Raw genomic sequence first — 17,515 nt, 5'->3', positions numbered from 1 at the left:
CCACTATGATTTAATACTTAAAATTAAAAATTATAATTCAATTATATCAAAAGATTGTCAATAATGATCATAGATTTTTCTGATCCATATGCCACATGCACTAATAACGCTATTGCCATTCAATGCAGTTGTAGTTCTTTTTTCAAGATAATAGATGAATCTTTCTTGTGTAGCTATAGAAATTATTTTTGTATATACATTTTAGTCCTATATTATAAAATTTATAGTCAGAAATTAAGGACATACTGAAGACTTTCAAAATGCTTTCAAAGTGTTTGGTAATGTATATTATATAAAACACTCCATTACTTGTCAAGCTGTTTCTCAAATTATTGCATATACTGTAAAGAAGGATATTTTCTACTTTGATGTATGAATAAAGCACATATTTTAAGTGATTTGGTGTAAAATATGTTGTTACTAGTAGAGAATTAATGATATACACCTATTGGATCATGTAACAATTTTGTTTTATTATTGTTTTATTTATGGACTTTTTGGTAAGGTAATTTTTAATCTCAAGGACTGTCATCATGGCAAATTTTGTTAATAAGATGTGGCCTTATTGATGCAACCTTAGCATTACTACAATCATGCAACACATAGAATCACACTCAAAGAGAATAAAAAATTAAATGAGGCAAAGCAACTTTTGTTGAGATTTTACTTATTTCTGTAAGGTAATCCTTTTATTGAGTTTGTGAACATACCTATTTTTTGCACTGTACTCAAATACTGTACAAAATTGCGAGAAATGCCACTATTTTACTACTTACGTTTCTACAAAACATCATCATGAATGTGCATGTATTATTAAAAATCCACTAATAACTGCTAATGTACATGTCAATCAAAACTATTTTAGGTTTGCCAGAAACATTGAATCTAGGCATGATTCACAACTGTTAACTCTACTGTTATAGTTTAAGGGCATTAAGAATATTTTTAGAATATTAAAAAGAAAAATAAATTGTCCAATACTAATTAGTAATTATATAAAATTGAAAACTGGGGTTTCTAATTGTCATAGCTTGGTGTGTGTGTGTGTGTGTGTGTGTGTGTGTGTGTGTGTGTGTGTGTGTGTGTGTGTGTGTTAATCCACATCTGTTGGTGATGTTTTAAAGTTGCAGTTTAAAAATGATCAACTCTTACCAAAATCTCTTCAGGTATACAAAGCTGTTGTAAATTTGTGTTAGCGAATTTTAAAGCTGCAATTTACAAAAGCAGATTTACATAAATTCTTATCTGAAAGAGGTGCTGTCAAGACAGAAAAATGTGCCAACTAACTGCCCTTTCCTTTGTAATTAGTGGCTTCAGAGTCCTGATGAGATGAAGCCTTAAGGCAAAATTGCAGTAAACAGGAAAGAAGAGAATCGGATAAGTGTTCATCTGTGGTCTGGGACACCTATGAATTCTCATCTGTTGGAGTTTTTGGCACAATTTTCTAATCCAATATGATGGCTGCTCCACAGATGCCAAACGGGAAGTCTTTTCTAGTTTCAAGCACCAAAAAAAGAGAAAGAGGGAGAGAGAGAGAGAGAGAGGGAAAGAGAGAGAGAGAGGGAGAGAGAAAGAGAGAGAAAGAGAGAGAGAGGAAAAGAAAGAAAGAAAGAAAGAAAGAAAGAAAGAAAGAAAGAAAGAAAGAAAGAAAGAAAGAAAGAAAAGAAAGAAAGAAAAGAAAGAAAGAAAAAAAACCAGCTGATAAATTTCAATACAACACATACCAGGAAACAGTAAAGACACATTTATTGTCTTTTCAAAATTTCAAGGTAATTTCCAATGATTGAAATAGGTTTTAGGATTTCAATGATCATTTTCAAATAAATGCAAAAGCTAAAAATGTGATGACCTTGACATTCCAATGGTTATTAAACTGTAAGCATAATTAACATCCTGTGAAGGTGACTCAACGATTTGAACTTGTCATGCTGTAATATGTACATGGTTATAGATAGTATACATAGTCATTAAAAGCTGATTTCTCTAGGTTTCATCTGCTTTGTATGTATGTCAAGCTTCCAATTATACTAGCAGGGATTTTGAGCCCTCGTGAAAGGAACTGGTGTTGCAGATAAGAGATTCTGATACTTAGAAGAATTCATCTTGTGAGTGTCAACATTCATCTTCTATCATAATTAAACCACAGTGGAAAGTACCATATTGACGAATAGAATCAAGCGCCTCCATAAAGGGTGATACAGGCTATTCATTTTCAGCTCTATCCAAAAAATAGGAAATAAATTGAGTCTTCGAAAATCCACTTTGTTCTAGATCCTAGGGTAAAAAATTTCAAAAGGCAATGGCTCTTTTGGCATAGGGTGTTTTCTGCCATAGTTCAGTGAGTTAGCAAATGCATGTCTCCATTAAAGGTCTATTGGTAAGCTAGATCACTATATACATACTGTACATCTTGAATCACAAATTAGCAGTTATTAGTTAGACTGTACATAGCAAAACAAATCAAGTTTAATGTTGCTATACATCCCAAAGATAACCCCTGCCCAGAATCAAGGACTGACACCTAATACAGGCTCCCTGTTCAAATATGTAGCCCAGTAAACTAAATTAAACGTGCCAAACAAAACTGGGAAAACTATTCTGGACATTCTATCAATTTTGCTAACACTGTTGAAGGTTTTCTTGGCTTCCGCTGGTTTATTGTCTGGCTTCTTGTTGGGTTCCGGTGTAGTCGCACTTTTGGAGATGGTGGAAAGAACAGGATCTTTGGAAAGATTTGGGGCATAATTGGCAACAGCCACCGCATAAGCGTTGTTCTGTATCATGACCGAAGCTTTCTCTTTTTTCTATTGAAAAAGAGAAGAAGTAACAGTGTGGTTTGAGATGTACACAACAACAATTTCCAAAGTCCAGTTTCAATTCTGAAGACACAAATCCATTACGAATCAGAACTTTAAGAAAACAAATGAGACTATTAAATTCTGTCACCATTCTACTATGGAAACACCTGAATAAGATCAATTATTTGATTTTGCTAGAGAATCTGTTTTGTTATCTGTATGGAAATCCAACAAATTTTAATGCAAGACACAACTTTTTGCTATTAAGAGTCATTCAAATAGCTATTGAATTAATAAGCAAATGAATTACCTCATACCAAAATAATGTTACTCAGATGTGGACTATAAAAAATATAGACATTATGGAGAAAAATTAAATACAGGCCCTAGCAGCTTCTTTTATTATATTCTCAAAATGTTTGCCATAATAACCACCATTTCATTTCATTTATTACCAACTGTTTCCCTGGTCACTATCATCTGTCTAAAATATTCTCCTGTATGTTCTTCCAGCTTGGCTTGGCATTGTACAATCATTACACACACTATAGCTACCAGGAGCTGTTTAAGATAAAAATCTGTTACATTGAGTATCAGGGAACTTAGAATAAAAGCAGTTTTTAAGATTATTTTTTCTTTAAAAATAGGTATAATTCCCTCAGTACATATAATTTCCAATGAAACAAATATTTTCCTACATATTTCCTTGCTTTATTGACACCTTTTGATTGAAAGGCATTCTATACATCCTGTTTTTCACATGACTAATTACCTCTCCTCTAACATTTGCTACAAAAAGCTTTAACTCATGTAAGAAAAGTTTTAGGTGCCTATATGCATTACCAGCCACTTAAACTTGTTGATGTTTTAATGTGTACATCCTTCCTTAGTCATGTGATTATCTGACATCTAACTTTCTTTTTGGGTGTGGGGGGGGGAGTCCAGTCATGGGGCTGAACTCTGGGCCTGCTTGCTGTCCCTCAGCTATTCAGCTCAAGGCTAGCGCTCTACCACTTAAGCCATAGTGCCACTTCCAGCTTTTTTCTTTTCTCTTATGTGGTGCTGAGGAATCGAACCCAGGGCCTCCTGCATGCAAGGCAAGTGCTCTGCCACTGAGCCACCTTCCCAGCCCCACATTTAACTTTCTTGTTAAGATCTAAGTTAAATGAAAGCAAATGAAAGCTGGAGCTGCTTCTACTTCTGTATCTTTGTAACTGTAGCACTTAGCACGATGTTTTCCCAGAAGTAGATGCAGAATTGATGTATTAATTAAGCCTAAACATATAAATTATATTTAACAATTTCTCTTATATGTCAATTGTGATTTACATAAATGCAAATGAAATCTGGCCAACAATCTGGGATCTTAAATATCAAGTACTGTAAGACTACAGACTTAGAGGAAAACCCAGAATAAAATTTCTAGTACCAAAGGTGTTTGAATAAAACAAGACAAAAGAGTTCTTAAAGCTCGGGAGGATTGGAAAACAAGCCTGGGTGACGCATTTTCAATGGTCTTGGTTTTTCCCTTTCATGTTTTTCCCGCTGACACAACAGTCTTTCAGATCTGGCTTGAGTGCTAAGGAAGAATGATTAATTACCATTTGCAACTTTATGAAAGTTATAAAACAGCTCTCTTTTAATTTGGCATGTACCGTTTGTGTATTACAAATGGAGAATATTTTTCATGCATATATCTGCTAATGGAGCCATAGCTAACCCCTTAAAGCACCAAAATGGATCAGGCTAGGTAGATATTAAGCAAGAGTGTCAACATGAACAAACCTTAACACAGGTGCACAATGTCCATTTGACCCCATGGAGTAAGTTCAGAAATGTTGGATAAGGATACTTTTGAAACTTCACTTTGTCACTTGTCTACTAAGTGGCTAACCAAAATTACACAAGTTGGGTGTATCTGACTTCCAAATCACTGCATTAAATCATATTGTCTTTCTGTCTCTGCAAGTGTTTGAAATTTGATAGGACGATATTTCCAAAATCACTCTAGATGAGGTTTAGGTCATTAAGTCTGTCATCAAATGTGCCTTAATAACCTGTGAAATATATAACAGATGCTACTTATTTTAACCATATGTAAACAATTTAAAATGGCAGGAAATTCTAGATGTAAACAGTTGGAGCCATGAGAAAGATCCTGGTTCAGATCTTTCTCCGTGTCAGCCTCCTGGTGAAGCTCACTATAAAGGTATTTATATTTTAAACATATTAATTAATGTATATTTTGACAATGTAGAGAACCAGACCTCCTCCTAGTGGAGTGGAGTGACAACTGAAATGATCACAATATAGAAAAAGATCACTGGTTCACATCATGTACCAGTAATACATCTGCAAGATGACTACATGAAGACTGGGTAGAAACATTCAAGGAAGATTTTTGTAGGGAGTAAGACAGATAAGATAGATTAGAAATGGTGATGTATGATTTGAGCACTTCAAAACAAAAGAAATATAAATTGTCAATTTTTTGTAGTAAAAGTCTATAGATAGAGATTTGTTATTAATTTTTTTACCACATATCTCCTGAACCTCACTCCTGATTAGGAGATTGGTACTAAAAAAGTAGAAATGCAAAGTAGTAATGCAAAGTAACATAGTACTACAAAATAATAATAAAAACATGAAATACATTGTTCATCAAAGTAGTTAAACTATCAGAGGTGATACTTTGGCCAATCACAATGGAAGTATATGATAAATAACCAGGTCTCTAGCAGCCAGCAGGAACCGGCCAAATGTCAGCAATACGTAAGTTAATACTTTTGTTGTGGTTGTTATTGTTTCATCCAAATTCTGACACTTCTACAAGAAGCAGTGTTAAAATCATTTCCAATGTGTGTTTATAACTTTTATTAATTTATCTATGAAAAAAGTGAAGTCAATCTTATTTTTCTTTATTATTCAAAATGCAATTTTAATAGCTAAGCTTCAATGAAGGCTGAACATGAAATCAAATGAGGGATTTAGCTTCAAAACTATAAACTATTCATTTGGAACTTGTAAACTTTACCATATTCAGGACAAGTAGCCAGAAACCTGTAACAGCCATATGCTCCATCTTCAGTCAAGAATGTATTCCTGGCATGCATACTTTCTTACCGTTTCATTGAATGAAGGCCAAAGTGACTACATGGTACCGTATCATCTCCTTGCCACAATACAGCAGAGCTCTTCTGGCTCAGAATCTTGATAAAGTTTTATTATGGATGACAATGTATTCTCCCCCCCCCAATACACTTGAAAAGAATAACCATGAATCTACAGTAAAGCCAATTTCTTCTTCTTTGTTTAAAATTGAATGTACACAGAGAAAAATACTACTGACTTACAATGCTAGTATTTTTACAGCATAATATATAGATGAAAGTCCTCCCAATATATTTCATTGTCATTCTTTATAAGGATATATTTGCTATTGACAAAAGTACTTATATTATAAACCACTGCCATGAGTCATGACTTTGTCCTATTCATTATCAATGTCTATTTTAGAAGATCTACTGAGAATAGGATTTTGTTATAAAAAGCTCCTTGAATTTGTGTGTGCTATCAATGCAGGTCAAGTAAGTGGGCATCATATGTATTTTAATTTACTTTAGTACCTAATTATGTATTACATTCAGATCCTTGGAAATAAATATCCATCCCCAATTCTACTACTGTGCTAAATGTTGCATACAGTGGTCACTTCCATGAATCCATTTTTAATATGCCCTTGTACATTTTTTTGAGAAAGAGAAAAGATTAGATCTTGTTAAATCATGTCCTCCAGTCAAATTTAATCTAACTTCATGTTGTTGTTGTTGGCTGTTTTATAGCATTTAAATAAATCACTTCTTAACTTCCTATCACTTGGCCAGTTGTAGCAGTAAAATACATAAGGCAGACTATGCTTTGAAGTAAAAAATTAACTACCATCAAAATTTTAGAATAGGTTTAATTAGAAGAAAGATGGAAGAAATGAAAGCAAACCATATGAGCTAATTTTAATTCATTTAAAATAATTTATGATACTAGTAAGTATCATAAATGGAGGGCTAACAAAATACATCTTCAGAAAACCACATTGTTTCCATGTACTTCACCACATAAATGTTCTTCAGGTAATAATTTAATAATCATATAATAACATATTTAGAGATAAACTCAAAATCTTCCTTGCTTCCTGCTTTAAATCAGTTCACTTATCTGAATTCCTAAACTCCCTAACAATGCAGATAGGAACTAATAAATAAAACTCACATTGGTCTTTAATCAGATATGTATTTTCCTTCTTACCATTGCGAAGCTAACACTCTGTTGTGAATCATACCTCTTGGAATATCCCCTCCTACTTGTATTAGGTAGCCAGCCCATACCCCTTTACAGCACTCTGGAACTTGCTCTGTATTAGCACATGCATGTATTATTTTTAATTTTAATTTTTCTCTTTCACTTAACCATAAGGTTCTTGAAGACACAAATTGTATCCTGTGGGGCTCCTGGCACATTTCCTGGCACAATGCAGATTCAACAAACACATGCAAAATGATGGAATGATTACTATGGTAGAAGATGAATGAATAAAACATAGTATAATGACAAACATAAAATAATATGTTTTGTAGAACAGAATTAATGTTTTGTTGCAAGGATAAAGACAGAAACCAATAGCATATTGTCCAATTCTATTATGTTATTAGGTCAAAAATTCTTGAATTCTATTAGCAGGCAATGTGGAAAACTTGGAACAATCTCAGCTAAGAAGACAATGCTGTGGAAGTTGTGATTGGGACAGATACAAAAAATGGGATTTATAAACAAAATCAATAAATAATGTATTTTATACATTATTGGGACAGGATTTAACAAGGGTGTTATACAATTGGTTGACTATTTAGTTGACAACCCAGTAGAATGAAAAGGGAATACAACCTACTGTCATGTAGTTTTACTCTTCAAATGTGATTTTATAATATTCAGAATATTTTGGATCTCATATATATTCATATATATATATAATTTGTTAATTTGTTAATATAGGTTGAAAATTTTAAGTCTGTACAACTCATCACAGAAAGTTAACAGTTAGCATGTTTTACACAATGGCAGGGTGCAAATTGTGTAACTTCCTATGGGTGGAAAAAAAAGCCATGTGCTAGCAATTTGAACCAATGTCTTAACATGTTAGAGGAATAAAAGTACCAATCATATGGTTTTACAGTTGAAGAGAATATCATAGATTATTCCTTATGATAAGGAAATTTGGTTTTCGTAGAAAATACTGAGTATTTCAGGCTTTTGAGAAGACTCCAGTCTCCAAAGGCAAATGTATGCTCTTTCTACCATACCATGTTGGCTTTGCTATGGTGGTTATGACTTCTTAAAAATGTCTGTCACTTGTAAAATCACATGCTCCTTGGCCAGAGAATACTACTGTTAACTGTCTGCTAACCATCCTAAGAAAAGTGATACTTACAGAAGATTGTTTGGAGGTTAAACAGTCCATCCACTTCTCTAAGTACTCTAAAGTCTTTCCTTGGATTAAACTGGGCCATGAGAAAGCTACACACTTGGACCACATTAGCTTAGCTCCTTGAAGAATTGCCTTCACTGAGTTGTATGTTAATAGTAAGCCTTCAGCTTTTATTGAAGGGGACTACAAGAAACATCAATATGAAATTCGTTACTGCATTTATTGGGACAAATTTGACATCAGCTGTAACTGCACCCAAATTTCCTTATTATGCCCACAAGATATTTTGAAAGCAATTTCAGTATAAGAAAAAAACTTTTCTCTGAAATAAAATTAATTCCCGCACCCCCATAGAATTTGAGGCTAGAAGATAACAGCAAGAGAGGGCAGCTAACAGACTGGCCCAATGGTGGACATATATCTGATCGGTTTTCTTTTGATCTGATTTCCTGTTTCTATTTCATTTAATTATGATTAAATGCATGCCTTCTTTGGCAAACTGCCTGAAATTCTTTTGGAACAAGATAGAGTGTTAAAATGAAAATAGATGAATAAATGCACTTGAGCATGTGAAGTTTTCTATGAATTAAATTAAATGATTCATTAAACAATGGCCCATTCTCTGTTTAGATATTATATTGCTGTGACTATGTGGTAAGAATTTTGTTGCCCATTATATTCCATGCTTTCCCTAGTCAGCTTGGACTTATCTTTCAGGATTAGCAGTGAGAACAATTTCATGGAATTAAAGTTAATAAAATTTAAAGTGCAACTGAAATAAGTTATGTGCCAGCTGTTGTTGTGCTAGGTCATGTCCTGTGTAATTACAAGTAAGATAAAACTATTATTTTCTCATATCTTGTAATCCAATGGCAGAAAAATATTTATTTGCAATAAATTATAATTTAATGACGTGTTATAAACTTAATTTGTGCCAAGTGCTTTAGAAACACAACAGAGGGAGCCACTATGTTGGTCTGCAACATTCTGAATTTAGGTAGAGATAAGGCAGATCTTAAAGAAAATGCAGTAATTTTTCAGTTAAGGAGGGAAAAGGACGATATTATTCCAAGAGGAATCAACATAACTGACTTCAAGAAGACATAAAGAGTCACCAAGTTTGGGGGAATGGCTGTGGCCTATAGTTGTTAGAGGAAGAATAAGAGCAAGGATTTTAAGAGTTTTCACTCTTGGCTCTATCACTTATTAAATGTGGAATTCTGGCCAAGTCACGTTATTGATGGCTAACTAGAATGGTCAAGGGAAAGATACACAAATACATTTTAACCTTTACTTGTTTCACCATTTTTCTTCCACAAATCAAATTCTTCTAAAAGGAAGAGATTGCAATGTTACAACTATCTAAAAATGGCTAGGATTTATGAGCCTAGAAGTTAAAGGAAAAGTGCAGATTGCTAATATTGATTTTGTCCCTGGACAATAAAAGAAGAGAATGGGCTATCCCTATGGGTTTGATAACACATTCATATAAACATATTCACTAAATACCTAATAAGAGTAAATAACTGTTCACATGAATGAATTAGCAAGAATGATCTAACTGGGAAAGTAACTGCATTTGTTTCAGAGATGGTGAAGGGAAGATAGTGTCAGAGAGACAGATAGACAGACAGGTAGATAGACAGATGGATAGATCTATATTAATAGAGAGATATCTGACTATATGTATATATATATTTATATTTGTATGAGTCCATATGCATATTTGTATATGTGCGTATAAAGATGATAGATACATACATAGATACATAGAGGTTTCTTTTGCATTTATGATAAATTAAAGGCATTCTACTAGCTTTCTTCAGTTCTAAGGAACTGTTTATTTCTAAAGTAAGTTTTGGAAATCCTTCACAATATTAAGCATCTTTTTAGGCTAAAAGAAAAAAAGACAATTAAAAAGGAAATGGTAGATCTGAAGAAATAAGAGGCAAATAATAATAATAATTGATATGACAAGTTTGAAAAAGCAACAGAAGAAAAAGAATCAGGAGTTGGAGTGGAAGAATTAGTATTGGGCTAGAGGAGGAACACTGGAAAGGAAAGAAGGTTCTAACTTTAGGCTTGTATGAACAGATAATTTTGTATATGAAAACTGATTTGGATAATTAAGAAGGGCAAGATTTTGTTGCCCAACTTCACAGTTCAGGCTAAAAATCCTTACCAATATCCCCAGATTCAAAAAAAACATGAATGCAAATGAATAGTGTTATTCATTTACTTAAAAATAATGTTAAATATTATCTAAGTATAATATGCTCACAAATGGTAGATTATCCAATACACTTATAACTTTGTTAAGAAAAAATTCATATTTTCATTGTTTATATGTATCTGTAGTTATTCTTAAGAGGTAAATTAATATTTGCTATTTTACAAAATGTATTGAGAACCAGTATGTGCTATTTACATTGAAAGATGCTCTAAGTACATATATACATGTTCACTAATCTCAAAAAACATAGGTCTTCTCTGGATAGGTTAGTCTTAAATAATACCAATTATCCTGTGAACAAGAACTCTCTGAAGAAAGTTATTATCTTCTACTTAAAAATCAAATCCCACAAGAATTACTGTAGAGGAGAACTACAACTAAATGATGCTTTTAGCAATTAGGCTATATTTTGGTACTCTACTTGCTTTTATTCTAGTCCTGAGGAGCTGTTGATTTCTGAAGTAAATTCAAGAAAAAGTTTTCAAAATTTATTTGTGTAATGAAATTAAATGGAGTACCCAAAGATAAACTTATTATGTAAAATTCCTTTTGATGAAAACAAAGGAGTCCTCTCATTTTCAACAAATTCTCAGATTTAAGATATAAATAACCCGGTTTTTCAATGTTTTTGACATATGTACTGTCAGGCCCAGTGCAAGTATCTTTAGCTATGGAAAGCTTAATAATTATAAGCCATATACCCAAGTTGTGTTTATATTTTCCCCCTTAACAACACTACAGAAGTAAACTAACTCATACAATGTTATTTTCCTGAAATTATGTAGGTCTGTGAGTAACAATAACATACTTAACTATGTGTGATTTCACATATGTGCAGAAAATTCAGTTTTTGCTTGCAGAATGGATTATTAATGATTTGGCTTTTTAAAATTTATAGGTACTTCCACTTTAAAGTTTGAGTGAGACATATCTGATAAGCCAAATGTTGTCAATTTGATTGAAAAATAACATTGAAATCAATAATGTTTTATATCACCATATACACAAAATAAAATAATTTTTGTGGCATAATCATAATGTTGTAGGTCTTGAACTCTGGGCATGGGCATTGTCCCTCAGCTCTTCATCTCAAGGTTAGCACTCTATCTCTTGAGCCTCAGTGCCACTTCTGGTTTTCTGGTGTTTAATTGGAGAGAAGAGTCTCTCACAGACTTTCCTGCCCCGCTTGTCTTTGAACAGAGATCCTCAGCTTCCTGAGTAGCTAGGATTAGAGGCGAGAGCCACCAGTGCCCGTCAAGTCACCAATATTTTATTTTAAGTAATACTAATAGGAAGACCCATGAGTAACCAGAAGAGCTAAAAAGAAATAACAGCAAATATAAAATGAAAAGCAGTACACTTTGTGGAAATGCAATAAAAATTAATAATAACCATAATGGAAATGTTGAAATAGCTTTGAAGTTAAACATGGAAATTGATCAAACTCTTTTTAATATTTAATCATTTTCTCTACTAGTGGAAAACTACAGCTTATAAAACCAAATATACCTGCACATTTATTAAAACTTCCATAGCTTACAAAAATAAAAAGACTTGAAAACAATAAATATCTTTTGTAAACATGTTAATGTAATATGATCATAGAAATGAAATCATAAACTGAAACAATTTCAAAAATCCAATCTACAAATGTTATTCCAAATTTAAGAATAAAGCATTGCAGTAAATATACTATTGAAAGTAATTATCCAAGTAGAAGTTTTTACTACTATATAATTATATATAGTTATGTCTCACTATGAAATATCCAAAGTCTTCTCCAAAAGAAGATAGTAATTTATAAAGACTGGAAACCACTGTTACTAGTTGTAGTACTTTGTACACAAAACTGTACACTACTAGTCTTAAAACAAATCAGGTTTCAAAGCAAATAGCATTCCCCATTTAGATTATAAAAGTAATTAAAAATTCCTAGGAATTTGCTATCTACATATTACATTTACAACCAAGTAATACAGAGAGTGATAGGTGCTAAATATTCAGTGCATGGATAATAGCCTGGAATTCTCTTAGAGAATTCTTTCTGCAAGCACTGTTGTAATGTATTATGTTAATTTCAGCCACATGAAATTAATAGTCAAATAGAAAGATAGGGTTAAGTGCCCTTACTAATCAGTCATGAGCTTGGGCAAGTAAATAGCATTACTATAACTTGAGTATTTTTCCACTGGCATAAAAGATAATTAAGAAGACACTCTAGTTATGATAGCTATAAAGCTTATGTGAGAGAACATTCATAAAACTTAGCACAGTGCCTGACACAAAGAGATCATAAGATGCTCAGAAGTGAGTTTAGCAGTACTCCTATAGAATTTCAGGCAAGCACACACTTTAAAAACATGACGTAAAGGCATGCATGTGTGAACTTTCTTAATGTTAGTCCTTAAGAGCATGTCTCATGAAAGCTGAATGTGTTAGCTCTTTGTTAAGATGAGAAGGGAATTCTCACTCACCTTGTCATTTACTACGCTCTTTCCATCCCAAGCCCATCCTCTTTTGGTGAAGTAATTAACAGTGGCAAATTCTATCAGCGCAGAGAAAACAAATGCATAGCAGACTGCAATGAACCAGTCCATGGCTGTGGCATAAGCCACTTTGGGGAGAGAATTCCGAGCACTGATGCTTAGTGTTGTCATTGTTAGAACAGTAGTGACTCCTGGAAAAGGAAAACGGGGCCAAAGTCATTATTGGGTATTTGACAGGCTAGTAACAGAGACAGGTTTTGGTTCTTCTCCTTGCGTTGGCCCTGCCCTGCCCTGCCCTGCTCTGCCCAGTACTTGTTTCCATTTTTATCTTCTCTCTTAAGGATCATTTCTCTCCACTGGGAGAAGAGAGAAAATGGAAAACAGTACAAATTAATGGTCTTACATGGCTATTGTGTTTTATAAAGTGATAACTCGGAACGAACCTCTGCAGGTGCCTTTATTTTTCATTTTTGTTCTGCATGAATCATTTTTTCTCTTTTTAAATCGTGTTGAGGTGAAAGAGACTAGTGATGCTGAAGTAGAATTGACCTATTGTTCATTCACATCACTTTTTATAAATCATCTGAATCACGCTAAGCAGTAGACGAACCACCCACACCAGTGATAACAATGGAACTGTGATTAAGATGTTCTCCATTCAAATACCGCTGTATACAGTTAAAATTAACACTGGGTTACTCAGCATTGAGAGGAAAGAAGCTTTCAGAGTTCCACTTAGACTATGTAGAAAACAAAACAGGACATTAAAATCAAACTTTGTAAAAAGTAAATCTCCATTGATGAAGAATATCTCATGCCTTTTCTGGTTTCAAAAGTAACTTAATTGCTTTCCTTTTTTCTGCCAGTACTCGGAATGGATAATTGTTCAGAAAAAAAATCTAAAGCAATAACTCAGGAGGTATATTGTACAATTAGCACTCAAAATTGGCTACATTATTTACTTAATACTTTCTTCAACAAGAAGAAAGTGAAAATGCTGAGGAAATGTTCATCTATACTTTGAAGACATTTTCTGTTTTATTTTTTGCATTCTTTTATGATAAAAACAACTTTACTTAATGTCAATCACATAGTTACTAATTCAAAACGATACTAAATCTATTGAATCCTGAGGGAATGCATCTTGGAATATGATGTGTTAAGAAAATCAATTTAGTCCTCCTGCTACTGAGTCATTATTTAAAACACATCTACAGAGATACATTGTGCCTCCACCCTGCCCACTGCATGATTTTAGACTCATGAGTTGTTTACTTTTGAGAGTTTTCTGCAGAAAGATAAATAAATGGAAAATCAGAGATACAGATCATACATATACTTATGCTTACATAGATGTATTTGCATGAATATAATGGAAGAAAAAAATGACAAATTAATGTCAAAATATATATAACCTCATCAGTAGACAGGAAATAAAAGGTAACAAATAGGTGCTTTTTTTTGTTTTTTTTTAGTAAGACACTGAGGGTTCATGCATGCAGTCGCAGTTACTCTGGAAACAGATCTGTGGGTCAAGGTTCAGAGTCAGCCCAAGTAGAAAAGTTGTCTCAATTATCCAGCAAAATGCTGATAGTGATGGTGTGGCTCAATTGTTAGATGCTAACCTTGATCAAAAAGCTCAGGAACAGCACCCTCAGGTCAAGCCCCCATTACTACCAGGATTTGATGATTCAGTTTTAAAACTCTTTCATACTTATGGTGGCACTGTGACCTGCTGGAAAAATTAATTTTCTCAATTGTTTAAGTTGATCTTTATTTTAAAATACATACTACTGCCAAAAATATTAGCAAAACTTTAAAAAGCTGACACCATCTTTGAGGCAGGCTGTGTGGGATTCAAAGGAATCTTCTTTACTGAAGATTCCACGGTTGCATTGCAACTCTGGAGAGATAATTAATTCAAGAAGATAGAAAGTGAGGCTCTTGTTTCTTTCAATTTTATAGTTTTAATTCTTAAGGTTTAAGTTTGGGGTTCATTTTGAATTTGTTAATTTTAGAATATTAAGTTCTAAATTTTAATTCTAAAATAGCTTTCCAACGCTGCAAAGAGTATAAACAGTTGTCTAGGCACCAGTTATCCAAATCTTTGTGGAAATGGAAAAGAATCATTTCCTAATTACAGGATCAGAAATTCTTTGTTGAGAATTAATTGACTTTAATGTGATTTCTTGTTTCTTTTGTATGTTCTTCTCCCTATGCTCTATCCCCTGTTGTCACTGTTTTTGATTTTGGTACCCTTGTATTTTGTGTGTGTGTGTGTGTGTGTGTGTGTGTGTGTGTGTGTGTGTGTGTGTGTGTGTGTGTGTGTGTGTGTGTGTTTGCATGTGTGTATTGAATTAGAGAAGGGAAGGGGACAGAATGATAAGACAGGACAAGGGGAGAACCAATGCAAAAGTGATATTCACAAGACACTATGTTGGAAATAATCTGTACAACTTGGGGGGGGAGGGTTAGAGGGAGGGAAAGGAGGACAAAAATGAGGGAAGGGGTAAAAAGTTTGACAAGAAATGTACTTATGTAACTGTAACCCCTTTGTACATCACCTTCACAATAAAAACTTAACTGACTTTAGCTATATGAATTTATTTCTGGAGATTGCATTCAACCCAGTGATCTATTATCTATTTGCGAGCAAGTTGCACACGGTTTCAATGGCTGTAGCTTTAGGCAAAGTTTGGGAATCGAGAAGCTTGTATTCTTTCCTATGCCTGTTCATCATTACTATTCTTTTTCAAAATTGTTTTGATTAATGAGAATCCTTTACATTTCCATAAGACTTTATGATCAGGTTGCCCACTGCTGAAAAAAAAAGGTGATTAATTGTTCAGGAGGCTGAGATCTGAGGATCTCAGTTCAAGGCCAGCCCAGGCAGGAAAGGCCATGAGACTTTTTTTTATTAATAAGCTTTTTTATTGTGAAAATACCATACAGAGGGCTTACAATTACATGAGCAAGGTAATGAGTACATTTCTTGTCAAGCATTGTTGCCTCCTCCTTTGTTTCCCCTTTCCATCTCTGTCCTCCCAACCCCCACCTCCAAAGTTGTAAAGTTCATTTTCGACATAACGACTTGTACATCTTATTGTTGCAGTGGGTCCACCTGTATCCCTATTTAAACAATTTGTTTTTTCCCTTCCCCTCCACAGATTATACCAACATCAACTACAGTAAAAACAGGGGTTATACTGCAGGGGACAGACATACAAAGCAACAAAAAAATCACCTTATAATATGTTAGAAACAATAGCAAGAAAGAAAAACCATTTGAGTCCTTATCTTGATGTTCATTTCACGTAACATCAATTTATCTGACCGTTTCTGCTTGTCTCAGACATTTACTAGTTATTGCAAATAAGAGGAACCATGGTATCTCCAATAAACCACCAGAAAACTGGAAGTGGTGCTGTGGCTCAAATGGTACAGTGCTTGCCTTGAGCTGAAGAGCTCAGGGAGAGAGCCCTGGCCCAGAGTTCAAGCCCCACTACTGACAAAAAAAGGTTATTAATTTTGACAGGCAATATACTGCTCCTTCTATCTTACACATATTGAACCTTTCCATCTTCAAATATGAGACAATTATCTATCAAAGATAAATAGATTATAGGTAGAGAGAAGTGATTTAAGAGATGGAGATAGATGATACAGAGATAGAGCAAACACTCTGAACGTTGAGAATGATGCATTGTATTTATAAACTGGTTTGTTGAATGGCAATTCCTTTGTACAACAACTTAAAGATAGTAATAAAAAGAAGAAAAATACTTCCTTAAATTTATGTTCAGATTGTTTATACCTGGTCTACCAAACAAGAACTGAATTTTTGTGTTTATTTTGTCACCCGCAATTTTGCGGAGGAATGAGACGGGGATTGAATATGCATAATTTTGTGTTCTCTGTAAAGACTTTTGTTGCTTCTCCTCCAGTTTCATGTCCTTCATTGTTCTTCCCTAATTTCCCTGAATAGAACTGGAAGCACTATTTTTGATGGTCTTTAAGGGCTTGTCACCTTGAAGGTCTCTTTTTTTTTTTTTTTTTTTTTGTCGGTCGTGGGGCTTGAACTCTGGGCCTGGGCATTGTCCCTCAGCTCTAGGCGAGCGCTCTACCACTTGAGCTACAGCACCACTTCCTGAAGGTCTCTTTTTATAGAAGGTGTTATTTTTGTCTAAGACCTTGGGTATAATTCTTATTTGGTATAATTCTTACTCTTATTTACAATTTTTATTGTGATTTTTAGATGTTCACATGTTATTTTGAGTATATGCCCTTTTCTAGTTATCAATGTTTTGGATGTGTTGACTCATTTTCAGTTTTTTATTAAATTTTAAGACTTGTCCATCATTGTTCTATTTGTTTTTCATTTTCTCTCTTTCCTGTCTTAGTGTGACCACAATAATATTCATATTGGGATGCCTGAGAATGTATAACAGGTTTCAAAAAACCTGACACAATCAGCTGATTTTTTGAATTCCTACTTTTAAGGAAACAGTATCTATGCAAG

General features: G+C 33.7%; 1 protein-coding gene across 3 annotated transcripts in view; it reads right to left on the bottom strand.

Annotated features, from left to right (window-relative positions):
- Positions 1–650: 650 nt before the first annotated feature.
- Positions 651–17,515, bottom strand: part of Gabra2 (gamma-aminobutyric acid type A receptor subunit alpha2) — a 123,137-nt gene continuing 106,272 nt past the window's right edge. For 2 of the 3 annotated variants that reach the window (XM_070013227.1, XM_070013228.1), the window contains exons 9-11: positions 12,985–13,187; positions 8,281–8,460; positions 651–2,804 (exon numbers count right to left, since the gene is read on the bottom strand). In XM_070013227.1, coding sequence (XP_069869328.1) covers positions 2,508–2,804; positions 8,281–8,460; positions 12,985–13,187 — 680 coding nt within the window. In that variant the 3' untranslated portion in view covers positions 651–2,507. The remainder of the gene's footprint in view (positions 2,805–8,280; positions 8,461–12,984; positions 13,188–17,515) is intronic. The other variant, XM_070013229.1, reaches the window with a different exon arrangement.

This window comes from Dipodomys merriami, unplaced genomic scaffold (assembly GCF_024711535.1).
Source record: "Dipodomys merriami isolate MVZ:Mamm:240054 unplaced genomic scaffold, mDipMer1.0.p SCAF_9, whole genome shotgun sequence".
Classification (NCBI taxonomy): Eukaryota; Metazoa; Chordata; class Mammalia; order Rodentia; family Heteromyidae; genus Dipodomys; species Dipodomys merriami.
The sequence above is the reverse complement of the archived record's forward strand: the minus strand, read 5'-3'. Positions and strand labels throughout refer to the sequence as shown.